The following is a 24325-nucleotide window of genomic DNA, read 5'->3' as shown; positions in this document are numbered from 1 at the left end:
TGTATTGGTAGTTCATTTCTAATGCCCCAAACAGTGTCCCCCAAAGTATCTCCTCCCACAACATTCAGTCATCTCTATTTTTAAAAAATCAAATGGTTGAAATACCTATTTCCAAGGTATTTGTGATTGAGCTCAAGGCACAAAAGCCCGGCCAGTACATTAGCTTTAAAGCATTCATGGAGTCAGTTATTTATTGTCAACATTATGGATCACTCTTAAAACTCACTAATGGACACTCACTCCAGATAGCACTGGCTTCTTTCAGACAGCAGACTCTGTAAAGGAGTGTGGGAGGGCAGAGGAAAGGATGTCTTGTGCAGTAGCCATCATGATTGAAAGAATAATGGTCCCACCTTATTTTTGAAAGAACATACAAAGTTGTATGTATTCAAGATGTACAAAGTGAGTTTTGGTGTATATATACATTATGAAATGATTACTAAAATCATAATACCATGTACTAGCCATGGAGTTCAGTGAGTATAGTTAAAAATAACATTTGAGACCTGCCTACTCTCTTAACAAGTTTCAGTTATGCAATAGTTGTTTGCTTGTTTTTTGAGATGGGAGTCTCATGTAGTTTAGGCTAGCCTTGAGTTCACTATTCAGCCAAGGATGACCCTGAATTCCTAATCCTCCTGCCTCCATCTCTCAAGTGCATGGATTGTAGTTGGGTGTGGCTTTGCACTCATCCAGTTTCTGGGGTGTATGTGTGTGACAGAGACAGGAGCTTACATATGGGGCTTGCTGGCTGCCAGCCTAGCTCCAAGTTCATCGAGAGATCCTGCTTTAAAGGAATAAAGTGAATTGATAGAGCTGGATGCCTGATGTCCTTTTCTAGTGTCTGCGTGTGTATGGATGGATGCATGCACACACACATGTTCACAGACACCATACATACATATACTTCAGACTCACATGCATATACACAAATGTAAAATGAAAACAAGGTGCATGGTTCCTAAAGAAGCAACCCGACGTTGACCTCTGGCCTCCACACAGGCATATACATGTGCACCTGCACACATATGAGCATACGTATGCATATGGGCAAACACACACACACACCACGGGGGGGGAGAGAGAGAGAGAGAGAGAGAGAGAGAGGGAGGGAGGGAGGGAGGGAAGAGAAAACCTTGCCTGGGTGAACAATGGAATTTCGTGGCTCACGAAGTCCTGGCAGAACATTAGAGGGGGAATGTGGTTGAACTTTGGTGTAGGAAGAGAGGTCAAGAAGACCTTCCAAGTTTACTCACCATCACCACCCGATCATTTCATTTTTTGAGACAAGGTCACTATGTGCAGGCTCTGAATCTGCAATAATCCTTTTACCTCACCTCTTGAATGCTGGATCACAGGTATGAGTCACCATTTCCTGCTTCATTTCTATCCTTTCTGAAGGTTAAACTTGAAGCAGTTTTCCCATGCTAGTATATCTAGCAGCCATAGAACAAATCTGTTCTAATTCCCTTGTAAGCCTCTACTTTATGTCTGCTACACCCTTGCAGAGCATGCCTACCTCATCTTAAAGGATGCGTATGGTACTTTGGTTTTTTTTTTTGTTTGTTTTTTGACAGTACTGAGAAAGGAACCTAGATCATCATGCTTGTGGGGCAAGTGCTCTGCCACTGAGTCACAGCCCTAATTAGTCTGTGACTCTCTGCATCTTTCTTTTTCCTTTCTGATCTTGGATTGGCTACTTAGCATGATACGCAAGGACTTCTATGATCTGTAGCCAGGGTGTCCCCTTTATTCCTCATATCTAGCAATGACAAAGCACCTGTGTTCCTGGAACAGCCTTTGTAAGCTGGTCATGGAATGTTTGCCTGGGGTTTGTTCTTTTCTTTCTTTCTCCTCTTTTATTAGTTGTGCATATGCTACTGTTTGCATGCAGAGACCAGAAGACAACTTTGTGACGTTGATTTGCATTCCATTTTTACATGGGCTTTGGGGATTGAACTCAGGTTATTAGGCTTGTATGGCAAGTTCCTGTGCCCACTGAGCCATCTCACTGGTTTTCTCTGTTTTAAATGCTCTCTGCTTCCTCTTCCCCACATACCCTCTCAAGGCATCAGCGCACTAGTACAAAACCCAGTGGAAGTGCTTCTTTCCTGAATTACACTTTCCTTGCTTATCACAGACCTACTTAGAACCTTAGTCTGGAAGTTGGTTTCTTCCATAATTCTTTGCCCATAGTAGATGTTTTGTATATTTAGATGAACAAGTTCTTATTTTATTTTTGGTCATGCTGGGGATGAAATCCCTAGTTTGGTCATGACAGGCAAACACTCTATGATAACCCATGCATGCTCCATTCCTCTCTCCCCTTCTTTTTCTCATGTATCCCACCAGGTTGGCTCAAACTTGCTACATAGCTACTTCCAACGTGCTAAGACCACAGGCACGAGCCACAATGCCCATCTTTTTTTGCTTTATACATTTGGAGCTGAAATAACAGGGTTTCCTCTGTGAGGGCTAATTGACACCTAGAACATAAGCTAAAATGAGAACTAGCTTGGCTTAGGTTTTGTTTTGTTTTGTTTCGTTTTTTTGAGACACGGTTTCTCTGTATAGCCTTGGCTGCCCTGGACTCACTTTGTAGACCAGGCTGGCTTCGAACTCACAGAGATCTACCTGTCTCTGCCTTCCAGAGTGCTGTCTCAAAAACTGAAAAACAAAGTATCCTACCATTACTGTGATAAAACTCCATTACCAAAAGCAATAGGTGTGGGGGGTGGTGAATAGAGGGGGATAGGGAGGTTATTTCAGCTTGTCTCTCATCCAAAGAAACTATAGCAGGAACAGAAGCAGAGGTCTCAGAAGAGAAGTGCTGCAAACTGGCTTGTTCCCCATGGCTTGCTCAGCCCACTTTCCTGTATAACCGAGGACCACCTGCTGAGGCATATCATCACTCACAATGGTCTGGACCCTGGACCCTCCCACATGGATCACTATTTAAGAACACGGTCAATGGTGGTGGTGGTAGTGTTTCAAACAGTTCTCAATTTGGTTCTCTTTTCCAAAATTCTAGCTTGTGTCAAGTTGACATAAAACTAGCCAGCACAACTATGTACCCAGACATGGTGCTCTATTTCTTGGTGGAAGGATTAGAAGTCACTTTTCCTTATGCTTAAAAAAAGGTTTATCGAGCAGCCATCTTGCAGTAACTCGCCAAAATGACAAACACAAAAGGAAAGAGGAGGGGCACGCGCTACATGTTCTCCAGGCCTTTTAGGAAGCATGGAGTTGTTCCTTTGGCCACGTACATGCGAATCTACAAGAAGGGTGATATTGTAGACATCAAGGGAATGGGCGCTGTTCAAAAAGGAATGCCCCATAAGTGTTACCACGGCAAAACCGGGAGAGTCTACAACGTCACCCAGCACGCTGTGGGCATCATTGTGAACAAACAGGTTAAGGGCAAGATTCTCGCCAAGAGGGTCAACGTGCGCATCGAGCACATCAAGCACTCGAAGAGCAGGGACAGCTTCCTGAAGTGCGTGAAGGAGAACGACCAGAAGAAGAAGGAGGCCAAGGAGAAGGGCACCTGGGTCCAGCTGAAGCGCCAGCCTGCGCCACCCAGAGAAGCGCACTTCGTGAGGACTAACGGGAAGGAGCCTGAGCTGCTGGAGCCCATTCCCTATGAATTCATGGCCTAATGTGCAAAAGGAAATAAAGGCCTGGACTGTAAACTGTTAAAAAAAAAAAAAAGGTTTATCTATTTACTTATTATGTGTACAGTGTTCTGCCTGCATGTACACCTACACACCAAAAGAGGGCACCAGATCTCATTATAAATGGTTATGAGCCACCATATGCTTGCTGGGAATTGCACTCAGGACCTCTGGAAGAATAGTCAGTGCTCCTAACCTCTGAGCTATATTTCCAGCTCCTTATACTCAATTTTTTATGCTTAAATTTTATGCTTAATTTTTTCAGTTCCATGATATGTAGTCTCAATATTTATTGTCATTCTTAGACTTACTAATTTTGTTGATGTTTATTTGGTTTTTAAATCTTTTTTATTATTAATTAAGTTATTTATTTACTTTACATCCTGAATGCTTTCCATCCTTTTCCTCTCTCTTCCCTCCCCTCCCCCATCTTCTCCTCCTTCCCTTCTCCTCAGAAAAGGGGAGGTCTCCCTTGGATATCAACTAGCCTTGGCAGATCAAGTTGCAGTAACACTAGGCCATCTTCCCCTATTGAGGCTAGATGAAGCATCCCAGTTAGGGGAAAGGGAGCCAAAGACATGCAACAGAGTCAGAGACAGCCCCAGCTCCTGCTATAGGAGTCCCGCATGAAGACCGAGCTGTACATCTATTACATATGAGTAGAGGGCCTAGGTCTGTCCCATGCATGCTCCCTGGTTGGCAGTTCAGTCTCTATGAGCTCCTATGAGTTCAGGTTAGTTGATTCTGTAGGTTTTCCTGTGGTATCTTTAAGCCCTCTGGCTCTTTCAACCCTTCCCCCTGCCTCTTCCACAGGATTTCCCAAGCTCAACTTAATATTTGGCTGTGGGTCTCCACATCTGTTTCCACCAGTTGCTGAGTGAAGCCTCTCAGATGGCAGTTATCCTAGATGCCTGTCTGTAAGCACATCAGAGTATCATTAATAGTATCACGGTGGGCTCCCTCTCATGGCATGGGTCTCAAGCTGGGTCAGTCATTGGTTGGCTATACCCTCAAATTCTGCTCCATCTTTTACCCCTGCACATCATGTAGGCAGGTCAAATTGTGGGTCTAAGGTTCTGTTGCTGAGTTGGTGTCCTAATCCCTCCATTGCCTGGTTACAGGAGATGACTGGTTCAGGCTCCATATACCCCATTGCTTGGAGTCTTAGCTATGGTCACCCTCATAGATCCCTGGGAGTTTCCATTGTCCTAAGTTTCTAGCTTGCCCTAGAGATGCCACCCCCCAATCTAGTTGTCTTTCCCAATACTCTCTCCCTCTGTCCCCCATCTGATCCCCCCTGTTCCCATCCCCACCCCTGCCCCACCCAGTTCCCTCCTTCCATCCATCCCTGATGTCTAATCTATTTCTTTCTCAGTCTGATTCAAACATCCCCCACTTGGGCCCTCCTGTTACTTAACTTCTTTGGGTCTGTGACTTGTAGTTTGTTTATCCTGTATTATATGGCTAAAATCTGCTTTTAAGTGAGTATATACCATGACTATCTTTCTGAGTCTGGGTTGCCTCACTTAGGATGATCCTTTCTAGTTCCATTCATTTGCCTACAAATTTCTTTTTAAGAAATTTTTATTTAAGTAATTTATTCAGATTGCATTTAAATTGTTATCTCTTCGCTTGTATCTTCCTGTTCCCCCTCCTGCCTGAAAATTTCAAGATCTCCTTGTTTTTAATAGCTGAGTAGTATCTCATTGTGTAAATGTACCACAGTCTCTTTATCCATTCTTCTGTTAGGGACATCTAGGTTGTTTCCAGATTTTGGCTATTTCCCCTTGAGTAGTATATCTGGGTCTTGTGGTAGCACTATTCCCAGTTTTCTGAGAAAGTGCCAGATTGATTTCCAAAGTGGCTGTACAAGTTTGCACGCCCATCAGCAATGGAGGAGTGTTTCCCTTTCTCCACATCCTCTCCAGCATGAGCTGTCACTTGAGATTTTTATCTTAGCCATTCTGCTGGGTGTAAGATAGAATCTCAGAGTCATTTTGATTTGCATTTCCCTGATGACTAAGCATGTTGAACATTTCCTTAAGTACTTCTAGGCCATTAGAGATTCCTCTGTTGAGAATTCTCTGATTAGATCTGTACCCCATTTTTAAATTGGGTTCTTTGGTTTGTTGAGGTCTAGTTTCTTGAATTCTTTATATATTTTGGATGTCAGCCCTCTGTCATATGTGCAGTTGGTGAAAATCTTTTCCCATTTGGTAGGCTGCCATTTTGCCCCCTTTTTTTAAATTAAAAATGTTATATTTTGGTTTTTCCAGACAGTGTTTCTCCATGTGGCCCTGGCTGTCCTGGGGCTGGTTTTGTAGGCCAGGCTAGCCTCAAACTTGGAGATCCCCCTGCCTCTGCCTCCCAAGTGCTGGGATTAAAGATGCATGTCACCACCACTTGGGTGCTTAATTATTTTTGAATTAATTTTTATTTTTTGGCTTTTGAAGACAGAGTATCATACACCCTTGGCTGGCCTCCAACTTGCTATGTAGCAAGGATGACCTGGGACTCCTGATGCTACTGCTTCCACCTTTCAAATCCTGGGATTATAGGTGCAAGGTGTTTTTTTTAAACCATTGTTTTGTTGTTGTTGTTTTGTTTTGTTTTTTCTTTTCTTCTTCTGCTTCATTTTCTATCAGTCAAGCAACCAACAACCCATCAATCTCCCTCCTTTCTTGTCTACCTACTTACTGTGTTTGTGTGTGTGGGAGTCAGGAGTCAGTTCCCTCCCTCCACCACATGGATCCTAGGGATTGAACCTGGGTCTGCAGGCTTGGAAACACTTGCTGCTTAATGTTTTGAATACACAACATAGATTTCAATGAAGTCTGATTACTGGGGAATCTTTTGTAATCACATATTTCCTCCAAAAAATCACAAGGGTACTACTCTACACCTCATGAAGATCAGTGACTCAGCAATTAAAACAGATTCTCTTTTCATTGAGGAGTATAGATTTTAAACATTCGTCGATTTTGTGTGTGCATTTGTGTGCGTGCTCCCACAGGCATCCCATGAGACAGGTGAAGGTCAGAGGACAATTTGCACAAGTTAGTTCTCTTTCCACCAAGTGGGTTCTGGGGGGTCAGACTCGGGACATCAGGTTTAAGTCTTGAGCAATCTCATTAGCCTCCTCAGTTTTGGTAGTTCAAGAGTTCAACCATAATAATAAGATAGATACCAAGTGAGAAGTGGCTCTCTCATCCTCGCCTCCAACTGCCCCGTCCTCTCCTAATGTGTAATTGTCTTGGTTACTTTTTCTTTGTGTCAAGACTAATACCTAACAAGAAGCAACATTAAGGGCAGAAGCGTATATGCTGCTTTACAGTTTGAGGGGGTACATTCCATCACGCCAGGTAGGTATGGAAATGTGAGCAGAAGGCATCCAGTTCCATTGCTTTCTCAGGAAGCAGAGAGTGTGTTCATTTCTAGTGTACATGGCAAGGTTGTGTTTGTTTTGTTTGAGACAAGGTTTTGCTGTGTAGCTCAGGTTGACCTCACCTCTTGTTCCTCCCACCTTAGCCTTCTAACTGCTGGGGTTAAAGGTATGTATCCCCAGCTGAGATTTTATATTTTAGCACATGGCCAAGCATATTTGAATATGTTTCCTCCCTGGCCCCTCCAAGTCACTAAGCCTTACTCATTTCGTGTCTGCTGCCATGTGGTCACCCATGTTGTTTGCTGTTCGTAGACCTTTATACAAACTTGGACTTTCAGGATAAAGACACTTGCTACTAAACTCGCCGGAGACGAGCTTGTCCCTGTCTAGCCTGTGTCCTTCTACCTATTCTCTGCACAAACTAGGTAGGTGTGGGGTCCACTGGTCACCTCAGAACTACTAGGGATATGACTATAGCTAATTTGATGGACATACCCAGCCTACACTTGGGTGTGCATGCACAGGCATGATTGTAAAAGCCAGAAGACCATATTGAGTGTTCCCCAGGTTGTATCTACTTTTTTTTGTTGACACAGGGTTTCTCATTAGCCTGGAACTCATCAAATACGCTAGGCTGGCTGGCTAGTGAGTCCCAGAGAGCTACCCCTCTGCCTTCCCAGGATTCCTTCCAAGTCCTAGATAGCATTTTTCTTTGGTAACATCGTAGAAGTACCCTAGACCTTTGTTTTCCTTTTACATTTAAGTATCTATTGTTTTAAAAAGTGCTCTTAACTGCTGAGCAATCTCTCTAGCCTTTATTTTTAAAATTATTTTATTTTATTTTATTTTGGTTTTTGAGACAGGGTTTCTCTGTGTAGCCTTGGCTGTCCTGGACTCGCTTTGTAGACCAAGCTGGCTTTGAACTCACAGCGATCCTGCTTGCCTCTGCCTCCCAAGTGCTGGGATTAAAGGTGTGTGCCACCATGCCGAGCTATTTTGTTGTTGTTGTTGTTTATTTTTAATTATATGTATATGTGTTTGTCTTATGTGTGGGGTATGTGCAAATGTGCATATATCCCTGGGCATGCCATAGGAGTACATTGGATCCCCCAGAGCTGGAGTTACAGGTAGTTGTGAGCTATCTGATATGGGTGCTGGGAGCTTGTATCCTTTGCAAGAGCAATATGCACTCTTAGCCACTGATCCATCTCTCTATCCTGTCTGGGATTAAAACATTTTTTTTTGAGACAAGGCCTTACTTGTAGCCCTAGATGGCCCAGAACTTGTATGTAGACAAGGGTGACTTCAAACTCACAGAGAGATCTACCTATCTTTGCCTCCAATGTTGGGATCAAAGGAATGCGCTAACACATTTGGCATTTTTTTTTTCCTGCTTTTTGATTTTGTTGGTGCTAGGGATAGAACAAAGGGTCTTATGCATGTTAGGCTAACAATCTCTAGTAGTCTGTTGCATTACTTCACTAGCCCCACGTTTCCCCCATTAGTAGTTATGTGTAGAGCAAAGTTTCATTTTTATTTATTTTCAGTAAGTGTGAATGTTTTGCCTGCATGTATATATGTGTGCTACCCTGTGTGCCTGGTACCCACAGGCACCAGAAAATAGTGCTAGATACCCTGGAATTGGAGATACAGATGGTTGTGAGCCACCATGTGAATGCTGGGAACCAAATCTGAGTTTTCCGCAAGGGCAGCAAGTACTCTTACCCCTGAGCTATCTTTAGCCCCATGTTTATTTTTCTTAAAAAGTAAAAACCCTATTATTTGTCAATTCATACACATTTTGTATGTATATGGCATTACGTCTTAATCCTACCCACCTTCCAACTCACCCCAGAACCTTACCCCTCCCTTCATGTTCATATATATATATATATATATATATATATATATATATATATATAATGTGCCACCCACATGTGCCAAGTCTTTTTTGTTTTTTGTTTTTTTGTTTTTCTAAACAGGATTTCTCTGTGTAGTCTTGGCTGTCCTGGACTCACTTAGTAGACCAAGCTGGCCTCGAACTCACAGTGATCTGCCTGCCTCTGCCTCCCGAGTGCTGGGATTAAAGGTGTGTGCCACCACGCCTGGCTAAAATGTTTTTTTTTTTTTTGTAAGGGGCTGGAAAGGTGGCTCATAGCTTAAAAGTACTTGCTGCTTTTGCAGAGGACCCAAGTTCAGTTCACCCACCCTCATAGCTGTTCATTTCTGTTTGTAGCTTCAGTTTCAGTGGACTCTAATGCCCATTATGGCTTCTAGAGGCATGGTACAAAGTTGGTGCACAGATACTGCAGGCAGGCAAATAAACAAAATAAAAATGAATAAAAACCAACAACAAACTTTTTTGTGAGACCATGTGTCATGTAGTACAGGCTAGCCTTAAACCCTATGAAACTGGGTATGACCTTAGACTCCATTCTTCTGCCTCTATATCCCAAGTGCTGAGATTACAGGCATGAGCCACCATACCTGGTAATACATATTTTAATTTTTTTATTTTTAAAATTAAAAAACATTATTCCTTGGTGGCTTTGTACATATAGGTGATGACTTTTAGTCCTTTCCACCCCCGTTACCCCCCCTTTCACCTTATCTTATCCCCGCTTCCTTCTCCCACTGAAATTCATTTTCTTTCCAGTAAGTCCTCTTCTACTTTCATGTCTTATGTTGGTGTGTATGACCTATTGAGTTTAATTAGGGTCTGATGACTTTTGTTTTTAATCTGGAAAGTAGGTGAGGCAGGCCAACAGTGTGGCTCAGGAAGGAAAAGGTACTTAGCACCGAGTCTGACAATCACAGTTTGACCCCCAGCCCCATGTTGTCTTCTGGCCTCCATGCACTTGCTCATGTGTGTGTGTGTGTGTGTGTGTGTGTGTGTGTGTGTGTGTGCGCGTGCACAATGAATATACACTAAAGAAATAAATGTAAAACAAAAACTTCAGAAAAATCAAGTAGATGCATCAGGCTAATGTTCCTCTGAAATCTAAATAAGCAAGTCAGTACTTGACAAGAGAGCCATGTCTCGGAGTTTGCTTTATTAACAGGGGCTCGATCTCACAGCTAGATCTTCATGATTGCGAAGGGTCCAAGCCGCAGATGGTGTCGCGGCTCCTTCATTGTGCTATCTTCTTGAACACTGTTAGGAATTCTTCGAAACTAACTTCTCCGTCGCCATTCTGATCCAGCTCTTTGAAGAGATTGTCTAGCGTACTGGGACCCTGGTTTTAGACAAAAAGAATGGGATAGAGGGAGGAGGAAAATGTAGGTAAGATACTGCGTCACGTCTCGGAGAGCAGAGGCCCTGGATTTTCTTTACAAGAAGGCAGTCTAGGTTTCAGCCACATTCCACTGCAGCAGTAAAAGTGGTTTTATGACTCATTACTGGGTTCTATCTTTCTTTTTTATTTTATTTTATTTATCTTTGAGACAGAGTCTCATTATATAGCCCTGACTGGCCTGAAACCTACTACCATCAGACTAGCCTTGAACTCAACAGACACCTATCTGCCTCTGACTCCGGTGTTCTGACATTAAACGTGTGCACCACAGTACTTGCCCCTCTCCCTTTACAAAATCCTTTCTTCTGGGTATCTGTGTGCACCTGTGTGTGGGTGTGTACATGTGAGTGCAGTTGTCTCAGGGGCCATCAAATGGCATCAGATCCTCTAGAGCAACTGGTGGTCCTGAGTTACCTGACTGAGTGCTAGGATCTGAATCCGGATCTTTTGAAAAGAGCATCATGTGCTGGCAACCACTGAGCCATCTCTCTGGCCCCCCGGCTCTTAAAAAAACATTAACATTATGTAGCACATTTATTAATATTTAATAGTCAGAATCTGCATTTTGATGTATTTGATGAGATCTAAACTTCTTTGTGCCTTTAAAAACATTCTTTAAACTGGACCTGGTAGCTCAAGCCTGTAATCCTAACTATTTTTTTATGTGGACAGTTTAGTAGTGGTAAATATATGTACTTTATTATGCAACAAATCTCCACATGCATGTGTGAGGTCTTGGGTTTAGGACACACACACACAGCTGAAAATATTAGTATTATAATTTGGTGTTTCCTAATTTTCTTATAATTCAAAATAGCTGTGTGTGTGTGTGTGTGTGTGTGTGTGTGTGTGTGTGTCTGCAAAACACAAAAGTCAAGTGGATTGTGGCTGTAGCTCAGTGATAGAGTGCCTGTTTAGTCTTTGCCAGGCCCTGGGTTCTAGGTGGCTTTGTCCCCACAGGGCTGTAGTCACTATTTCCAAGGCAGCCCCCAGCCCTCTGTGCTCCTCTCCCATCACCAGAGGCTGCCCAGGTGCGTACTCACCTTCAGGAGACTGGGGAATTCCGACTGAATCAGCAGCTTCAGCTCGTCCTTTGATAGCTGGTTTGGATCGCCTTCTTTGGCTGCGTATTTTTGAAAAATGCTCTTCATTTCTTCAGGAGACTTCTTAGTGCTCATTTTTGCTGTTCTGTAAATTGGGAAGAAAAATAGATTCAACAACAACAACAACAAAAGCAGAAGTGGAGCTCTTAGACCAAGTGTTGCCAACAGGCTTTTACTGCTTCCCTCATATCCTCCTTGTTCTTGGGAAAGACAATGGGGAGAATAAGGAAAAGGGAGAGGAGAAGAGAGCTAGGTGGGAGCAGCATTACTGGTTTCCAGTGTATTTTAAAAGCAATCAGGTTAGAAGCTAGGGAACATAGATGCTAGTAGGGCGCTTGCTTAGCCCGCTGGAAGCCCTGGGCTCCATCCCCACCTCTCCACAAGCTAGTGGTTTCTGTTAAGATCATACTGACCTGCTTGCCAGTCAGTGCAACTGCTGGAAGAGTGGGACCAGAACAGGTGACAGTGGATGGAGAGCCGGGAAGGAGCTCTTTTATAGTCTTTATGACACACCACCCTGATTATGAAATTTCCCTTTGTTTACTATTTAAGGGTAATGATTAATGGTTTCTGAAACCAAGCTTAAGACTCTCAATTAAGGGCGAGCTCCAGTAAAGAGCTATTTCAACAATTGCTTAATGGTTCAGAGTCCCAAGGGTAAGACCTGGATTTTCTTCTCCTTTAGACTAATTTTCCATCCAATATAGAATTTTGAGCTTGCTACAGCTCACAGCTGAAAGCAATGGAATTGCAGGGTTAGGCTTGGAAAAAATTCTGTCACAGAGGGACAGTATTACATGGCTTTTAAAAATACAGAATCGAGGGCTGGAGAGATGGAGAGATGGCTCAGTGGTTAAGAGCACTGGCTGCTCTTCCAGAGGACCCGGGATTCAAGTCTCAGCACCTACATGGCAGCTATTACCTGTCTGTAACTAGTTCCAGGGCTTCTGGCATTCTCACAGACATACATGCAGGCAAAACACCAATACACATAAAATAAAAATAATTTCTATATTAAAAAATAGAACAGGGTGCAAAAGAGAGGGGCGTGGGTGCAGTGGCACATGCCTGTAATCCCAGCATTCTGGGAGGTGAGGCAGGCAGATCTCTGTGAGTTTCAGGCCGGCCTGGTCTACAGAGCAAGTCCAGAACAGCCAAGGCTACACAGAGAAACCTTGTCTCGAAAACAAAAAACAAAAAGAATAGAGAAAGGCCCTGGAAGTTCTACTGATGCTTTGTACATCAGAGACTCTTTAGCATTTGATCACATTGAGTGAATGAAGGGGGAGGGTTGCTCCAGAAGCAAGTTTAAGAACTGGGAAGGTAGGGGGCTGGAGAGGTGGCTCAGAGGTTATGAGCACTGACTGCTTTTCCAGAGGACCCAGGTTCAATTCCCAGCACCCACATGGCAGCTCACAACTGTCTGTAACTGAAAGAGCTGATACCCGGAAACATACATGCAGGCAAAACACTAATGCACATAAAACAGGAATAAATAAATCATTAAAAAAAAAGAAATAGGAAGGTAGATAAAAATTTCTGACTTTATTTGGCTAAGTAAAATTTCTGAGTAACATGCCAGTTTCTATCTTTTTTGGTTATTGTTCCTATCTCTTCCTTTTTATTTCTCATTATACTTACATTTCTCTTTCTCTCTCTCTCTCCCTTACCCCTTCCTCCTTCCCTCCTCTCCCTCTCACTGCCTGGCTGGCCTGGGACTTGCTATATAGACCAAACTAGCCTTGAACTCATAGAGATCTGCCTCCTTCTGCCTTCCATGTTGGAATTAACAGTTTGTGCCATCGTGCTCAGTGTTATTTTTTCCTGTTTATAACAAAATACGTTTTGCCAAATCATTCTAAAACTTGTGAAAACACTCGTCTTACACTTAAACAATTCGAACTATTCAGAATTGTTGGAATAGCCAGGATTTGAAATTAGAGATGAAATTGATTTTTTTTTTCAGAAAGAGGTCTGTTCACAAAATAACTAGGACATTTCCAGGGGACATTACTGTAATGCTGATTATAACTCACAGGTGAAGGGGCTCTGGATTGACTTCAAAAGCCCTTCAATATCTCTTTTCTGATCTGCAGTATAGTACCTACAAATTCAGGTTTAGAATCGTGGACTGTACTTTGCCCAGATGTTTTTCTCCTTGACAATTCTAGGACCTTATTTACACTGGAGAACAAACGTGAAATGCTGTGGTGGTACTTACATGACTCTGGTCAATCCTGAGCATTTATCATTCCATAGGTTTTGGCTATTTTATTGCAGATTAATCTGATTCCAGCACAGACTTATGTATTAAGTTGGAGTTGCTGGCATTGAGGTCAGTCTATTGTGTGTGTGTGTGTGTGTGTGTGCATGTGCGCTATACATGCATACATATGTATGTAGGATGTTAAGTGTCCTACTCTATCAGTCTTTCACTGTATTCCCTTAAGATAGGGTCTCTCAAGGATCCTGAGCTAGATTGGTGGTCAGCAAGCCCAGTAAACGTCCTATCTGTTACCCTCATAGTGCTGGGGTTTCAGGGTGTCAGGATCCAAACTCATATCCTCATGCATATGCAGTGAGTGCTCCAATGCTCTGAGTTATATCTCAAAACTCCACGTGTTTTGTTTATTTTTAGAGTCAGGGTCTCTCATGTGGCCAACTCTGCCCAAGTCTGACTTTGAACTCCTGATCCTTCTGCCTCTACTTCAAAAATGCTGGGATTACAGGTGTGTGCAGCCTTGTCCAGCTGGCATTGTTTTTAGTTGAGGATTTTACACAATAATATTCTGACTTTGGAAATGTTTTTAAAAACGTTTTAGAAAAATTTCCAGTGTTTTTGTTTGTTTGTTTGTTTTACATGTAAGTTCTAATTTCCTGGGAGGAAGTGAGCTTTGTGACTAACCATAGCAATAACTATAGTTTTCCCTCCAAAATCTTTTTGTTGTTTTTGTTGCTACTGTTCATTTTGTGATGGAATCTCTGTGTTTATACAAACTCACAATGTAGTTCAAGCTGCCCTTGTACTCTTTCCTGGTCCTCCTATCTCAGGCATCATGATTGACTGCCTCACTCCAACATCTTTAAGGCTTTTTGTTGTTGTTGTTGTTTTGTTTTACATCTAAAGCAAAGTGACAAGAATAATACAGAAGTGTACCTTTTGATTAGATGCTTTACCTGTTGACACTTCCACATTTGCTTTTCCTTTTTCTGGGCCAATACTTTTCTCCTCAGCAATCATTAGAGAATAAGTTGTGGGCCAGGTGGTGGTGGTGGTACATCCCAGCATTTGGGAGGCAGATGCAGGCGGATCTCAACAAAACAAAACAAAACAAAACAATAAGTTCTGGAATTTTACTGGCTTATCTAGAAACACCTTAGCCTATGTCTCCTAAGGATAAGAACTTTTTTCTATATAAACTCAATGGTGTTCCCATGCCAATAATTCAATCTTCACAGTTGTTGAAATATTACCTTAAACCATCTGTTATTTCAAATGCTCATTTTTGAGCTAAAGCTGATGGAAGTTGGTATCATATTTCTTGTGCCTGTATTGAAAAAATGATTTTAATCACTGCATATAATCTAAATATCAGTAGATTATTTGACATTTTATATAGCATACTTACCTCATATCATGTGGCATAGATAATGTGTATAATTATAAAAAGTACACAATACACACATTCTAAAGATCAGTGGTAAAATAGCATAGGCCAACAGTCATTTAGAGTACACATCCCTCATGTCTTTCTTTCTGTTTGTTTTTTGAGACAGGGTTTCTTTTGTAGTCCAGACTGTCCTCGAACTCAGAGATCCATTTGCCTTTGCCCCCCAAGTCCTGGGATTAAAGGCATGTGCCACCGTGCCCAGCTCCTCATTTCTTTTTTTAAAAAGATTTATTTATTTATTATTTATGCACACCAGTGTTTTGCCTGTATGTATATCTATGTGAGGATTTCAGTTCCCCTGGAACTGAAGTTACAGACAGGTGTGAGCTGCCATGTGGGTGCTGGTGGGTCCTTTGGAAGAACAGCCAGTGCTCCTAACCACTGAGCCATCTCTCCAAACCCCACATCCTTCATTCAAAGGAAGTTCTTTGCTTAAAATGGCCCAGTGCTGCCTGTCAGAACTTGAAAAATACCCTGTGATTGCTCTCATACTGTTTTTTGTTTGTTTTATTTATTTTTTAATTGAGAGACAGGGTTTTTCTGTGTTAGCCTTGGCTGTCCAGGATTTGCTTTGTAGATCAGACTGGCCTCAAATTCACAGAGGTCCATCTGCTTCTGCCTCCCTGAGTGCTGGGATTACAGATGTGCGTCACCAAATCCAGATGTTTTCATACTTTTGCGTGCTCATCTCCTCCAGTGGTATCTTTCTCTTTATCTTTGCACTCAAAAGCACGAGGGTAACCCAGCAGTTAGGAACACAAAATCCGCTAATAGTCTCATGAAACATTAACCAACAATGTATGGAAACCTGCCATAAATGCAGGGTGTGTTCAAAAGAGTGGGTTTTGAAATGAGAGCAGGGGGAAGAATGACAGGTACAAGGCTGGTAATGGAAAAATGGAGAGGCAAAGGTTAAGCGACACCTCTCTGGTCAATTACTTGATCTTTGGACAGACTTTTTTTTTTAACCGCCCCCCTCCCCCGCTCCAGGAAGACCAAGTGCTCTGGGTACCTGTGGCTTCTGTGACCGTGTTATTCTGCTCAAAATCAGTAGCATAGAGTGCCTGAAGAAGAAAAAAAATCCTTTGGGCTGGGCATGTAGTTCGGTTAGTAGAGTACTTGCTTAGCATGCATGAAGCCCTGAGTCCCGTCCCCAGCACACATAAACTAGACGTGGTGGTGCATAGCTGCAATCCCAGCACTCAGGAGCTAGAGGAAGAGCAATCAGAAGTTTAAGGTCCTCCTCTGCTGCATATGGCAAGTTTGAGGCCAACCGAGGCTATATGAGACTTGTCTTTTTTAAAAAAATTCTTTGGTATTCTTCCTCTCCCCCCCACCCCCCGAGACAGGGGGGTGTCCTGAGCTCACTTTGTAGACCAGGTTGGCCTCGACCTCACAGCGATCTACCTGCCTCTGCCTGTGCCTCCCGAGTGCTGGGATTAAAGGCCTGCACCACCACACCCAGATTCTTTGGTATTCTTAATGGTACTAGTATTACTAATGACCAAGTTCACACAAAACAAAGTGGGTGTGAAATGCTAGTGTATGTTGTTTTTGACTCTGAAATGTAAAAGACCCTGAATTCATCCTTTCTAAGGAATTAAATTTTAATTATTTAAAAGGATACTTTTCGTGGTCCCTAAAAGTGACAGCGGCCCTGTCTTCCTTCCTTGGGCTTTACATGTTGCCTGCCCTGCCTGGCCCATCAGAGTTCATTTTCTTTTCTACTTTGTCTGGAGTGTGCATCTCCTGCCGGTGCTAGTCTTCAGTTCTGAGTTCCCAGAGGCCTCCACGTAGGAGCCAGTGCTTGCCAAGGGCTTTTGTTTTGTCTTGTTTTAAGCTATGGGCACTCGACTTCTCCAGCCCCCTGAAATCATTGTAACAACACTATGAAATGGATAGTGTTCCTTTTGGTCGATAGAGGTACAAGAAGGACAGCATTGGATTCCTGATGCTGCTTTTGCTGCTTTAATAAGCTCTTACACAGTACCCGGGAACACCACAAATATCCTCCCTTTTGGAAGTGTAGGTAGGAAGTTTAAAGTGGGTTGACAGGCTGTGTTCCTTCTGAAGTTACAGGAGAGATTTTGCTTATTTTTCACCTTCTAGAGGCTGCCTTTTCATGGATACACTCTCCATCCTGAAAGCCAGAAGCTTAGCATCTCAGTGTATCTGTAATGTCTGCTTTGCTATCATGTCACCTCTGATTCTGTCCTCCCTTCCTGTCAGGGTCCCACAAGATTATGTGGGTTCACCCTCAGAACCCAGAACAAACATCTATGGCAGGGTGAATCCCTTAGAAATGATGAGTTCAACCTGCCTGTTCTCTCTCCCGCCTATGTGATGCCTTCTGTCTTGTCATGACACAGCAAGAAAACTCCCCTCTGTTTTTTGAGACAGGGTTTCCTCTGTGTAGCCTTGGCTGTCCTGGACTCGCTTTGTAGGCCTGAAACTCACAGTGATCCACCTGCCTCTGCCTCCTGAGTGCTGGGATTAAAGGCGTGCCCCTCTACTCCACGCCCAGCCTACATTTATAAATTCTTAGGTCACAAAAAGTCACAGGTTCTTAGGGCCGAAGAACTAGAATGTGAACATCTTTGGAGGGGTAGGAGAAATGAATTAACAATAAGTAGATGATTTATTTGGTAAGGAAAATGTATTAGTTTTAAGGCAATAAGGAGAATGGGAGGATGACCCCAAACCTTGGGTTGTTGTGGTGAATTAGGGAGAAGGGCTCTTTAGAAATGTAATGAAGTGGTCTGTGGATGGCAGTATGGTGGGAGAGTGGAAGACCCATTGGCATTGGACTTGTGTAGCTTAGGTAGAAGGTGCAGGTCTGAATCCATCAGGAGAGTCCAGCTAGCTAGGGTCATGCATGAGGTGAGACTTGAGGGCCACTCAGCAAGGTTCCACTTTGATTTGCAATGACAGAGACTGCTGGAGCAAATAGCAAGACACTGTGTTAGGTAACACACTAACGATGTAAAGCTGGTTCATAATGACGCGCACATCTTCAATGTGACTTATAACGAATCCAAATCAGAGTAAGGCTTAAAAAAAAAAGAGAGAACCCCTCCCCAAATAAACCCCATGGAAAGTAGGAGAAGAACAGATTGGGGAATGCTTGTAAAGAGCACTGGAGGAACACACAAGAAAGTCTGGGCAAATCACTAGAATAAGGCTAGGGATGTAGCTCAGTGTTTGCCTACTGTGTATGAAGCTCTCGATTTAATTACTAGTCCTGTGAAAAGGAAAACAACAACCAAAGAGAAGGCTGACAAATTGGCTGAGCAAGCCAACTCCTGAAAGTTGTCCTCTGAACTCTACATACATGCAGTGGCATGCAAGCACCCCCACACAAAACCACACTATAAATAGATGTAAGATTTTGAAATGAAAAGAAGAGGAGGAGGAGGAGGAGGAGGAGCAAGGGGTAGAAAGGGTCTTTTGTGGGTAGGTGTTCTGTTTTCTCCAAGTGAAGTATTCAGACAAGGAACCAATTCCCAGGGTGCAATTAGGTAGGCCCCATAAACACTGCCATTAACGAATTTCATTATTGATAAGAGAATCAGACTTCCATAGTTTTGGTTTAAGGTACCCTGGGATCGTGAAGGACTTGAACTCATTACACTTTTATCGAGATTGAAGAATATCTTAGCCAAGGTTAATTAGTGCCGTAGTTACTCTTGTGCAGTGCTTTTCCATCTCCCAAAGCTTTATAACTTATTGATCTTTTTCATTTTTTTGTAGACTGTATGACTCTGTTCTAAGGGAGGACACAATGAGGGGATCAGATCACAGCCAGTAGCGGGGGGGGGGGGGGGGGGGGGTTGAGGCAAAGGCTTCCTTTGCAAAGGAAGAAGCCCTTTCCTTTCAGATGCAAAAACTGTGGTATTGTGGAAATGTTGGGAGTAAATATAAAGGCATTTGAGGTTTACTAAGCACTGACAATGACAAAATTAGCAATCTCAGGGAATCCTGCATTCTAGGCAGGTACTCTAGCAACTGAACTCTATCAGGTCCCAGCTACCATCTTTAGAGCTTGTTGTGTTGTCTGAGGACTAAGTCACTGTGTTCTCTGTCCACACGTCCTCAGCCTTCTTCTTTTAAAAAAATATATTTTATTAATTTATTCATATTACATCTCAATTGTTATCCTATCCCTTGTATCCTCCCATTCCTCCCTCCCTCCCGCTTTCCCCTTACTCCCCTTCCCTATGACTATGACTGAGGGGCCCTCCTCCCCCTGTATATGCTCATAGGGTATCAAGTCTCTTCTTGGTAACCTGCTATCCTTCCTCTGAGTGCCACCAGGTCTCCCCATCCAGGGGACGTGGTCAAATATGGGGCACCAGAGTTCGTGTGAAAGTCAGACCCCACTCTCCACTCATCTGTAGAGAAGTCCTGTCCATTGGCAAGATCTGGGTAGGGGTTCAAAGTTTACTGCATGTATTGTCCTTGGCTGGTGCCATAGTTTGAGCAGGACCCCTGGGCCCAGATCTGCTCATCATAATGTTCTTCTTGTAGGTTTCTAGGACCCTCTGGATCCTTCTATTTCCCCTTTCTCTCTTGATTCTCTCACCTAAGGTCCCAATAGGATGTCCTCCCCTCTGACCCACTTTCCTGGGTCTCAGCCTTCTTCTAGAGTGGCTCCTGTGTGCTTGCTCCGAGCTGATGTTATTCTGTGTGTCTCTGGATGAGGCTTTCTGAAGCAGGCCCACAGAGACCTCTGCGGATCAGTCCCTCCCTGGCGACTCTCTTTCATGTTCTCAGTGCCCTTTCCTCCTTTCCCCACTGCTCTGGGTGTCATTTGGACTTGGGCCCCATTTCCCTCGCTCTTTCATCTTCAGCATTTGTCTTCTCTACTGACTCAAGTGTTAGCTATCATATCATCTTTAGAGTATTTTTAAAAATGTATTCTGTGGCCAGGCAGTGGTAGCACATTCCTTTAACTCCAGCGCTCAGGAGGCAGAGGCAGGTGGATCTTTGTAAGTTCAACTCTGGAGTACAGAGAGAGTTCTAGGACAGCCAGGGCTACATGGAGAACTCTTGTCTCAAGACAAAAAAAAAAAAAGTATTTTTGACAATTTCATATCTATAGTGTATCTTGATCATGTCCAACCTAAATTCTTCTTCCCACCTACTGGAAATTTCCTATACTTCCCCCTCCTATTTTCATCTTCTCTTCTAGCTAGCAGTTTTTAATTAACTAATTTATTTATTTATTGTTTTTCGACACTTCTTTTTCTTCTTTTTTTCCCACATAGGGTTTCTCTGTGTAGCCTTGGCAGTCCTGGACATGCTTTGTAAACCAGGCTGGCCTTGAACTCACAGAGATCCACCTGCCTCTGCCACCCTGAGTGCTGGGATTACAGGCATGCGCACTGCACCCAGCTTGACACATTTTTAAAAATGTGGATGTTTTCTTTAAATTTTTATAAACATTTATAATATTTTTGATATTATTTCCCCTCCCTCAACTCCTCTCAGATTCTTCCTTGTACCCAGCTTCATTTTCTGTCTTAAAATAAACAAAAAGCAGAGACACACATATAGAGTCCATTTTATGTTGACCAACTTCTCCTGAGTGTGGGGCCTGTCCTGGAATATGGTTGATATACCCAATGGCACTCCATTGGAGAGAACTGGGTTCCCCTCTCCTAGCAGCTATCAGTTGCAAATGGCTTTTTTGGTTATGGATGGGACTTTGTGTCTATCCCTAATGTTCCACCCTGTGGGTTCTGGAAATTGAACTCAGGTCCTTAGGCAAGTGCTTTTACTCACTCAAGACATCTCTCCCCAGCCCCTAGCTAGAGGATCACCATGGCTGATAAACCTTAGGATGTCTTTAGGTGCTATCATTTCAGGAGGAGGCCATAGTTACTATCTCGGAACATGGTACTGAGAATGTGAGCCAGCACCCTTGTAAGGCCTTAGTAATGCATTTCATTCCTTGTGCCCTACAAATCATGGTTTCATTAAAACTGTACAGTGGAATAAGAGTCAACAGTTCCAAAAGGTCTATAATGAACAAGGCAGCAATCTTCAGCCCTTTCTTTGATACCCTCAACTGTGCTACAGCCTTTTGGTATTTATCTTTAGGTTTCTAAATCATTGTTATCACATTGCTCTTTCAAGATATTCACAGTTCTTTTGGTACAGGAGGGATATTTAATAGCCTTAGGTGGCCAGGGTTCTTGCGTCCTCTCCATTGAGCTCTTACACTGCAGTTTTGGGAAGGATTTTTTTTGTTCTGGTGGTACTTGCAAATTTCATACCAAATGTCTGTCTGTCTGTCTGTCTCTTTCTCTCTCTGTCTGCCTATCTATATAATCTTTAAACTTTTTTCCTTCTCTGTCTCTCTCTGTCTGCCTATCTATCTTTAAACTTTTTTCCTCTTAATTTTTAAAAAAACTACGACAGGCATGGTGGTGCACACCTTTGATCCCAGCAACCCGGAGGCTGAAGCAGGTGGATCTCTGTGAGTTCGAGGTCAGCCTGGTCTACAGAATGAGTCCAGGACAGCCAAGGCTAACAGAGAAACTCTGTCTCAAAAAACAAACACACAAACAAACAACAACAAAACAAAAAAAGAAAAAAGAAAGCCTTTCTTTAGGACTGGAGAGATGGCTCAGAGGTTAAGAGCACTGCCTGCTCTTCCAAAGGTCCTGAGTTCAATTCCCAGCAACCACATGGTGGCTCACAACCATCTATGATGAGATCTGGTGTTCTCTTCTGGTGTGCAGATGTACATGTAAGCAAAAATTACTGTATAATAAACAAACAAATCAATCATCTTTTTAAAAAAAATCTAGAGATACAGTAGGCTTCTTGTCCTCCTTTAAAAACAACTTCTTTTTCTTTCTTTTCTTTTTTATTTCTGGTGGGTTTTTGTTTTTGTTTTTGTTTGTTTTGTTTTGTTTTTTGTTTTTTTGAGACAGAGTTTCTTTATGTTATCTTAGCTGTCCTGGACTCACTTTGTAAACCAGGCTGGCCTCGAACTCACAGCATCCACCTGCCTCTGCCTCCTGAGTGCTGGGATTAAAGGTGTGTGCCATCACGCCTAGCTTTATTTCTGTTTTTAAAAGGTGTATGCCACCATAGCTCACCCTTTTCCTTTTCGAAGATTTATTTATTTATTTTATGTATATGAGGGCTCTATCTGCATTTACACCTGCCCGCCAGAAGAGGTCATCAGATCACAATAGAGATGGTTGTGAGCCACCATGTGGTGGTTGGGAATTGAACTCAGGATCTCTGGAACAGCAGACAGTGAGCCATCTCTCCAGGTCCCCTCTTTTTTTTAGTTCTTTTTTTTTTTAGACTATCACATACTAAATTTATTTTTAAAAATATATAAAAAAGAGGAAATTAAATATTAGAAATGATAAGAGTCCCTCCTTCAAATTGAAGGAGTCTTCGTGAATAGTCTTCAATGTAGGTCACTGGTAATCATAAGAAATTCAAGAAGCTCATTCATGTTGTATCAGCCCTAAAGGAAAAAACTGAGGGAACTCGTTGATAATTTTCCCAGCTTCATTGTAAAGTTCAAGATCAAAGCAATTATAATCTTTCTTAAACTGGACATAAGATGAACACATTATAGTTGCCTTGGCTGTGACTTTTCCAACCACTTCTATGATTCCAGAGATTTCTTCATCCAGTGGTTCCATCAACTCAATGGTTCCAGTTTTTCCTTCTCCATCTGAAAGAATAAACATTTTTCCAGTGGGATGAATCTTTTCCAGCTTCCCCATGAAGCACATGGGCCGGTCGATGAACTGAGCTAGCATGCTGGCATTGATGTGCGCTTTGGGGAGTTCTATTACGTCCACCATGATTCCGCTGCAAATGCTCGGAGCCCACCTTTCGTTCTTTTTTGTTTTTTGAGACAGAGTTTCTCTGTGTAGTTTTGGCTGTCCTAGAACTCCTTGGCCTTGAACTCACAGAGATCCACCTACCTCTGCCTCCTAAGTGCTGGGATTAGAGGTGTTTGCTACCACTACCTAGCCCCTTTTTATTTAAAAAAACTATTTATATATATTTTATGTGTACGATTGTTTGGCCTGCTTGTATGTATATGAACCACATGCATGTCTGATACCTGCAGAAGTCACAAGATGGCATCAGATCACTTGGAACTGGAGCCAACGATGTCTGTGAGCTACCATGTGGGTGCTGGGAACAGAACCTGGGTCCTCTGCAAGAGCAACCATCACATGCTTTTAACTGCTGAGCTATCTCTCTAGCACTGTCCTGTCTTGTTCTTAATTGGTTGATTTTATTCTATTCTCAACAGTTCAGACCAATACATTCCTTGATTACCATAGTCACTGATAACTGAAGCAGTTTACCTTTAAAGACTCTAGGTAGTTGGCCCCTTGCTAGGACTGGACCCTTATATAGTTAACAAGAGTGAACTCACTGAAGAATCATAGTGCACCTGTGACAAGAAGCCAGGGGAGTTTATCACCATAGTTGGAACCTGAATGGAACCTAAATGGAAACTGAAGCTCTGAATAGACAGAATTTTTTTAGGAGTCTATGGTAGCTCTTACCTGACCTTGGACTTCTGATCCTCCTTCGTCTTCCTCCCTAATGCTGGAATTGGGTTGTAGGTGTTCATTACCATGCCTGGTTTATGAGGTACTGGATATCAAACCCAGGGCTTTGTGCATGCTGGGCAAGTACTCAGTGGAACTATGTCAGCCTTCTTTCTTCCTTTTTCTTTTCTTTTATCCTCCCTCCCTCTCCTCCCCTCCCTTCTCTTCCTTCCCTTCATTCCCTCTCTCTTTCCTTCCTTCCTTTCTCCCTCCCTCCCTTCCTTCCTTTCTTACTATGTAGCCCTAGTGTCCTGGAACTCACTCTGTAAACCAGGCTGGCTGTAAACTTACAGAGATCCTCCTGCCTCTGCCTCCTGAGTGTTGTGATCAGAGATGTGCACCACCATTTCCTGTTTATGACGTTCTAGGGATCAAATACAGGGATTCATGAATGTTAGACAAAAATTCTACCAACCAAGCTACATACTCAGCTCCCTGATACTGTTTTATAAATGATTTGAGTGTAAGATGAGACTCAGCGGTAAGAGGCTTTTCCAGTTCCAGAAGGATGTGCCAGGTGGCTGTTGCTTTTCAGGAACACCAGGAGAATGGATCAGACACAGTACTCCAGGGAATCTTTTCATTCCTCTAAA

General features: G+C 42.8%; 4 protein-coding genes across 4 annotated transcripts in view; 2 read left to right on the top strand and 2 right to left on the bottom strand.

Moving 5' to 3' along the window:
• The window catches only part of Ctps2 (CTP synthase 2), a 126218-nt gene that overhangs the window by 47201 nt on the left and 54692 nt on the right, over window positions 1-24325 (top strand). The window lies entirely within an intron of this gene.
• On the top strand, window positions 3151-3692 carry LOC127185789 (60S ribosomal protein L21-like). Its single transcript, XM_051142349.1, has one exon. It carries the CDS (start codon window positions 3177-3179, stop codon window positions 3657-3659), a length of 483 nt encoding a protein of 160 aa, XP_050998306.1. The 5' UTR covers window positions 3151-3176; the 3' UTR covers window positions 3660-3692.
• Window positions 10180-12011, bottom strand: S100g (S100 calcium binding protein G). The gene is made up of 3 exons (XM_051142351.1): window positions 11868-12011; window positions 11399-11538; window positions 10180-10295 (listed from the first exon to the last, which is right to left on the bottom strand). Exons 2-3 carry the CDS (start codon window positions 11531-11533, stop codon window positions 10191-10193), a joined length of 240 nt encoding a protein of 79 aa, XP_050998308.1. The 5' UTR covers window positions 11534-11538; window positions 11868-12011; the 3' UTR covers window positions 10180-10190.
• Window positions 22587-22975, bottom strand: LOC127185790 (replication protein A 14 kDa subunit-like). Its single transcript, XM_051142350.1, has one exon. The coding sequence runs from the start codon at window positions 22965-22967 to the stop codon at window positions 22602-22604; it is 366 nt and encodes a 121-aa protein (XP_050998307.1). The 5' UTR covers window positions 22968-22975; the 3' UTR covers window positions 22587-22601.

This window comes from Acomys russatus, chromosome X, assembly GCF_903995435.1.
Source record: "Acomys russatus chromosome X, mAcoRus1.1, whole genome shotgun sequence".
Lineage (NCBI taxonomy): Eukaryota > Metazoa > Chordata > Mammalia > Rodentia > Muridae > Acomys > Acomys russatus.
The sequence above is the reverse complement of the archived record's forward strand: the minus strand, read 5'-3'. Positions and strand labels throughout refer to the sequence as shown.

What these genes read in the sequence shown, in the direction of transcription:
- LOC127185789 (XM_051142349.1), top strand. Translation starts at nt 3,177, where the DNA reads ATGACAAACACAAAAGGAAAGAGGAGGGGCACGCGCTACATGTTCTCC.
- S100g (XM_051142351.1), bottom strand. Translation starts at nt 11,533, where the DNA reads ATGAGCACTAAGAAGTCTCCTGAAGAAATGAAGAGCATTTTTCAAAAA. An exon ending in AATTCCCCAGTCTCCTGAAG is followed by an intron (nt 10,296 to 11,398) that starts GTGAGTACGCAC and finishes GTCTAAAACCAG; the next exon opens with GGTCCCAGTACGCTAGACAA.
- LOC127185790 (XM_051142350.1), bottom strand. Translation starts at nt 22,967, where the DNA reads ATGGTGGACGTAATAGAACTCCCCAAAGCGCACATCAATGCCAGCATG.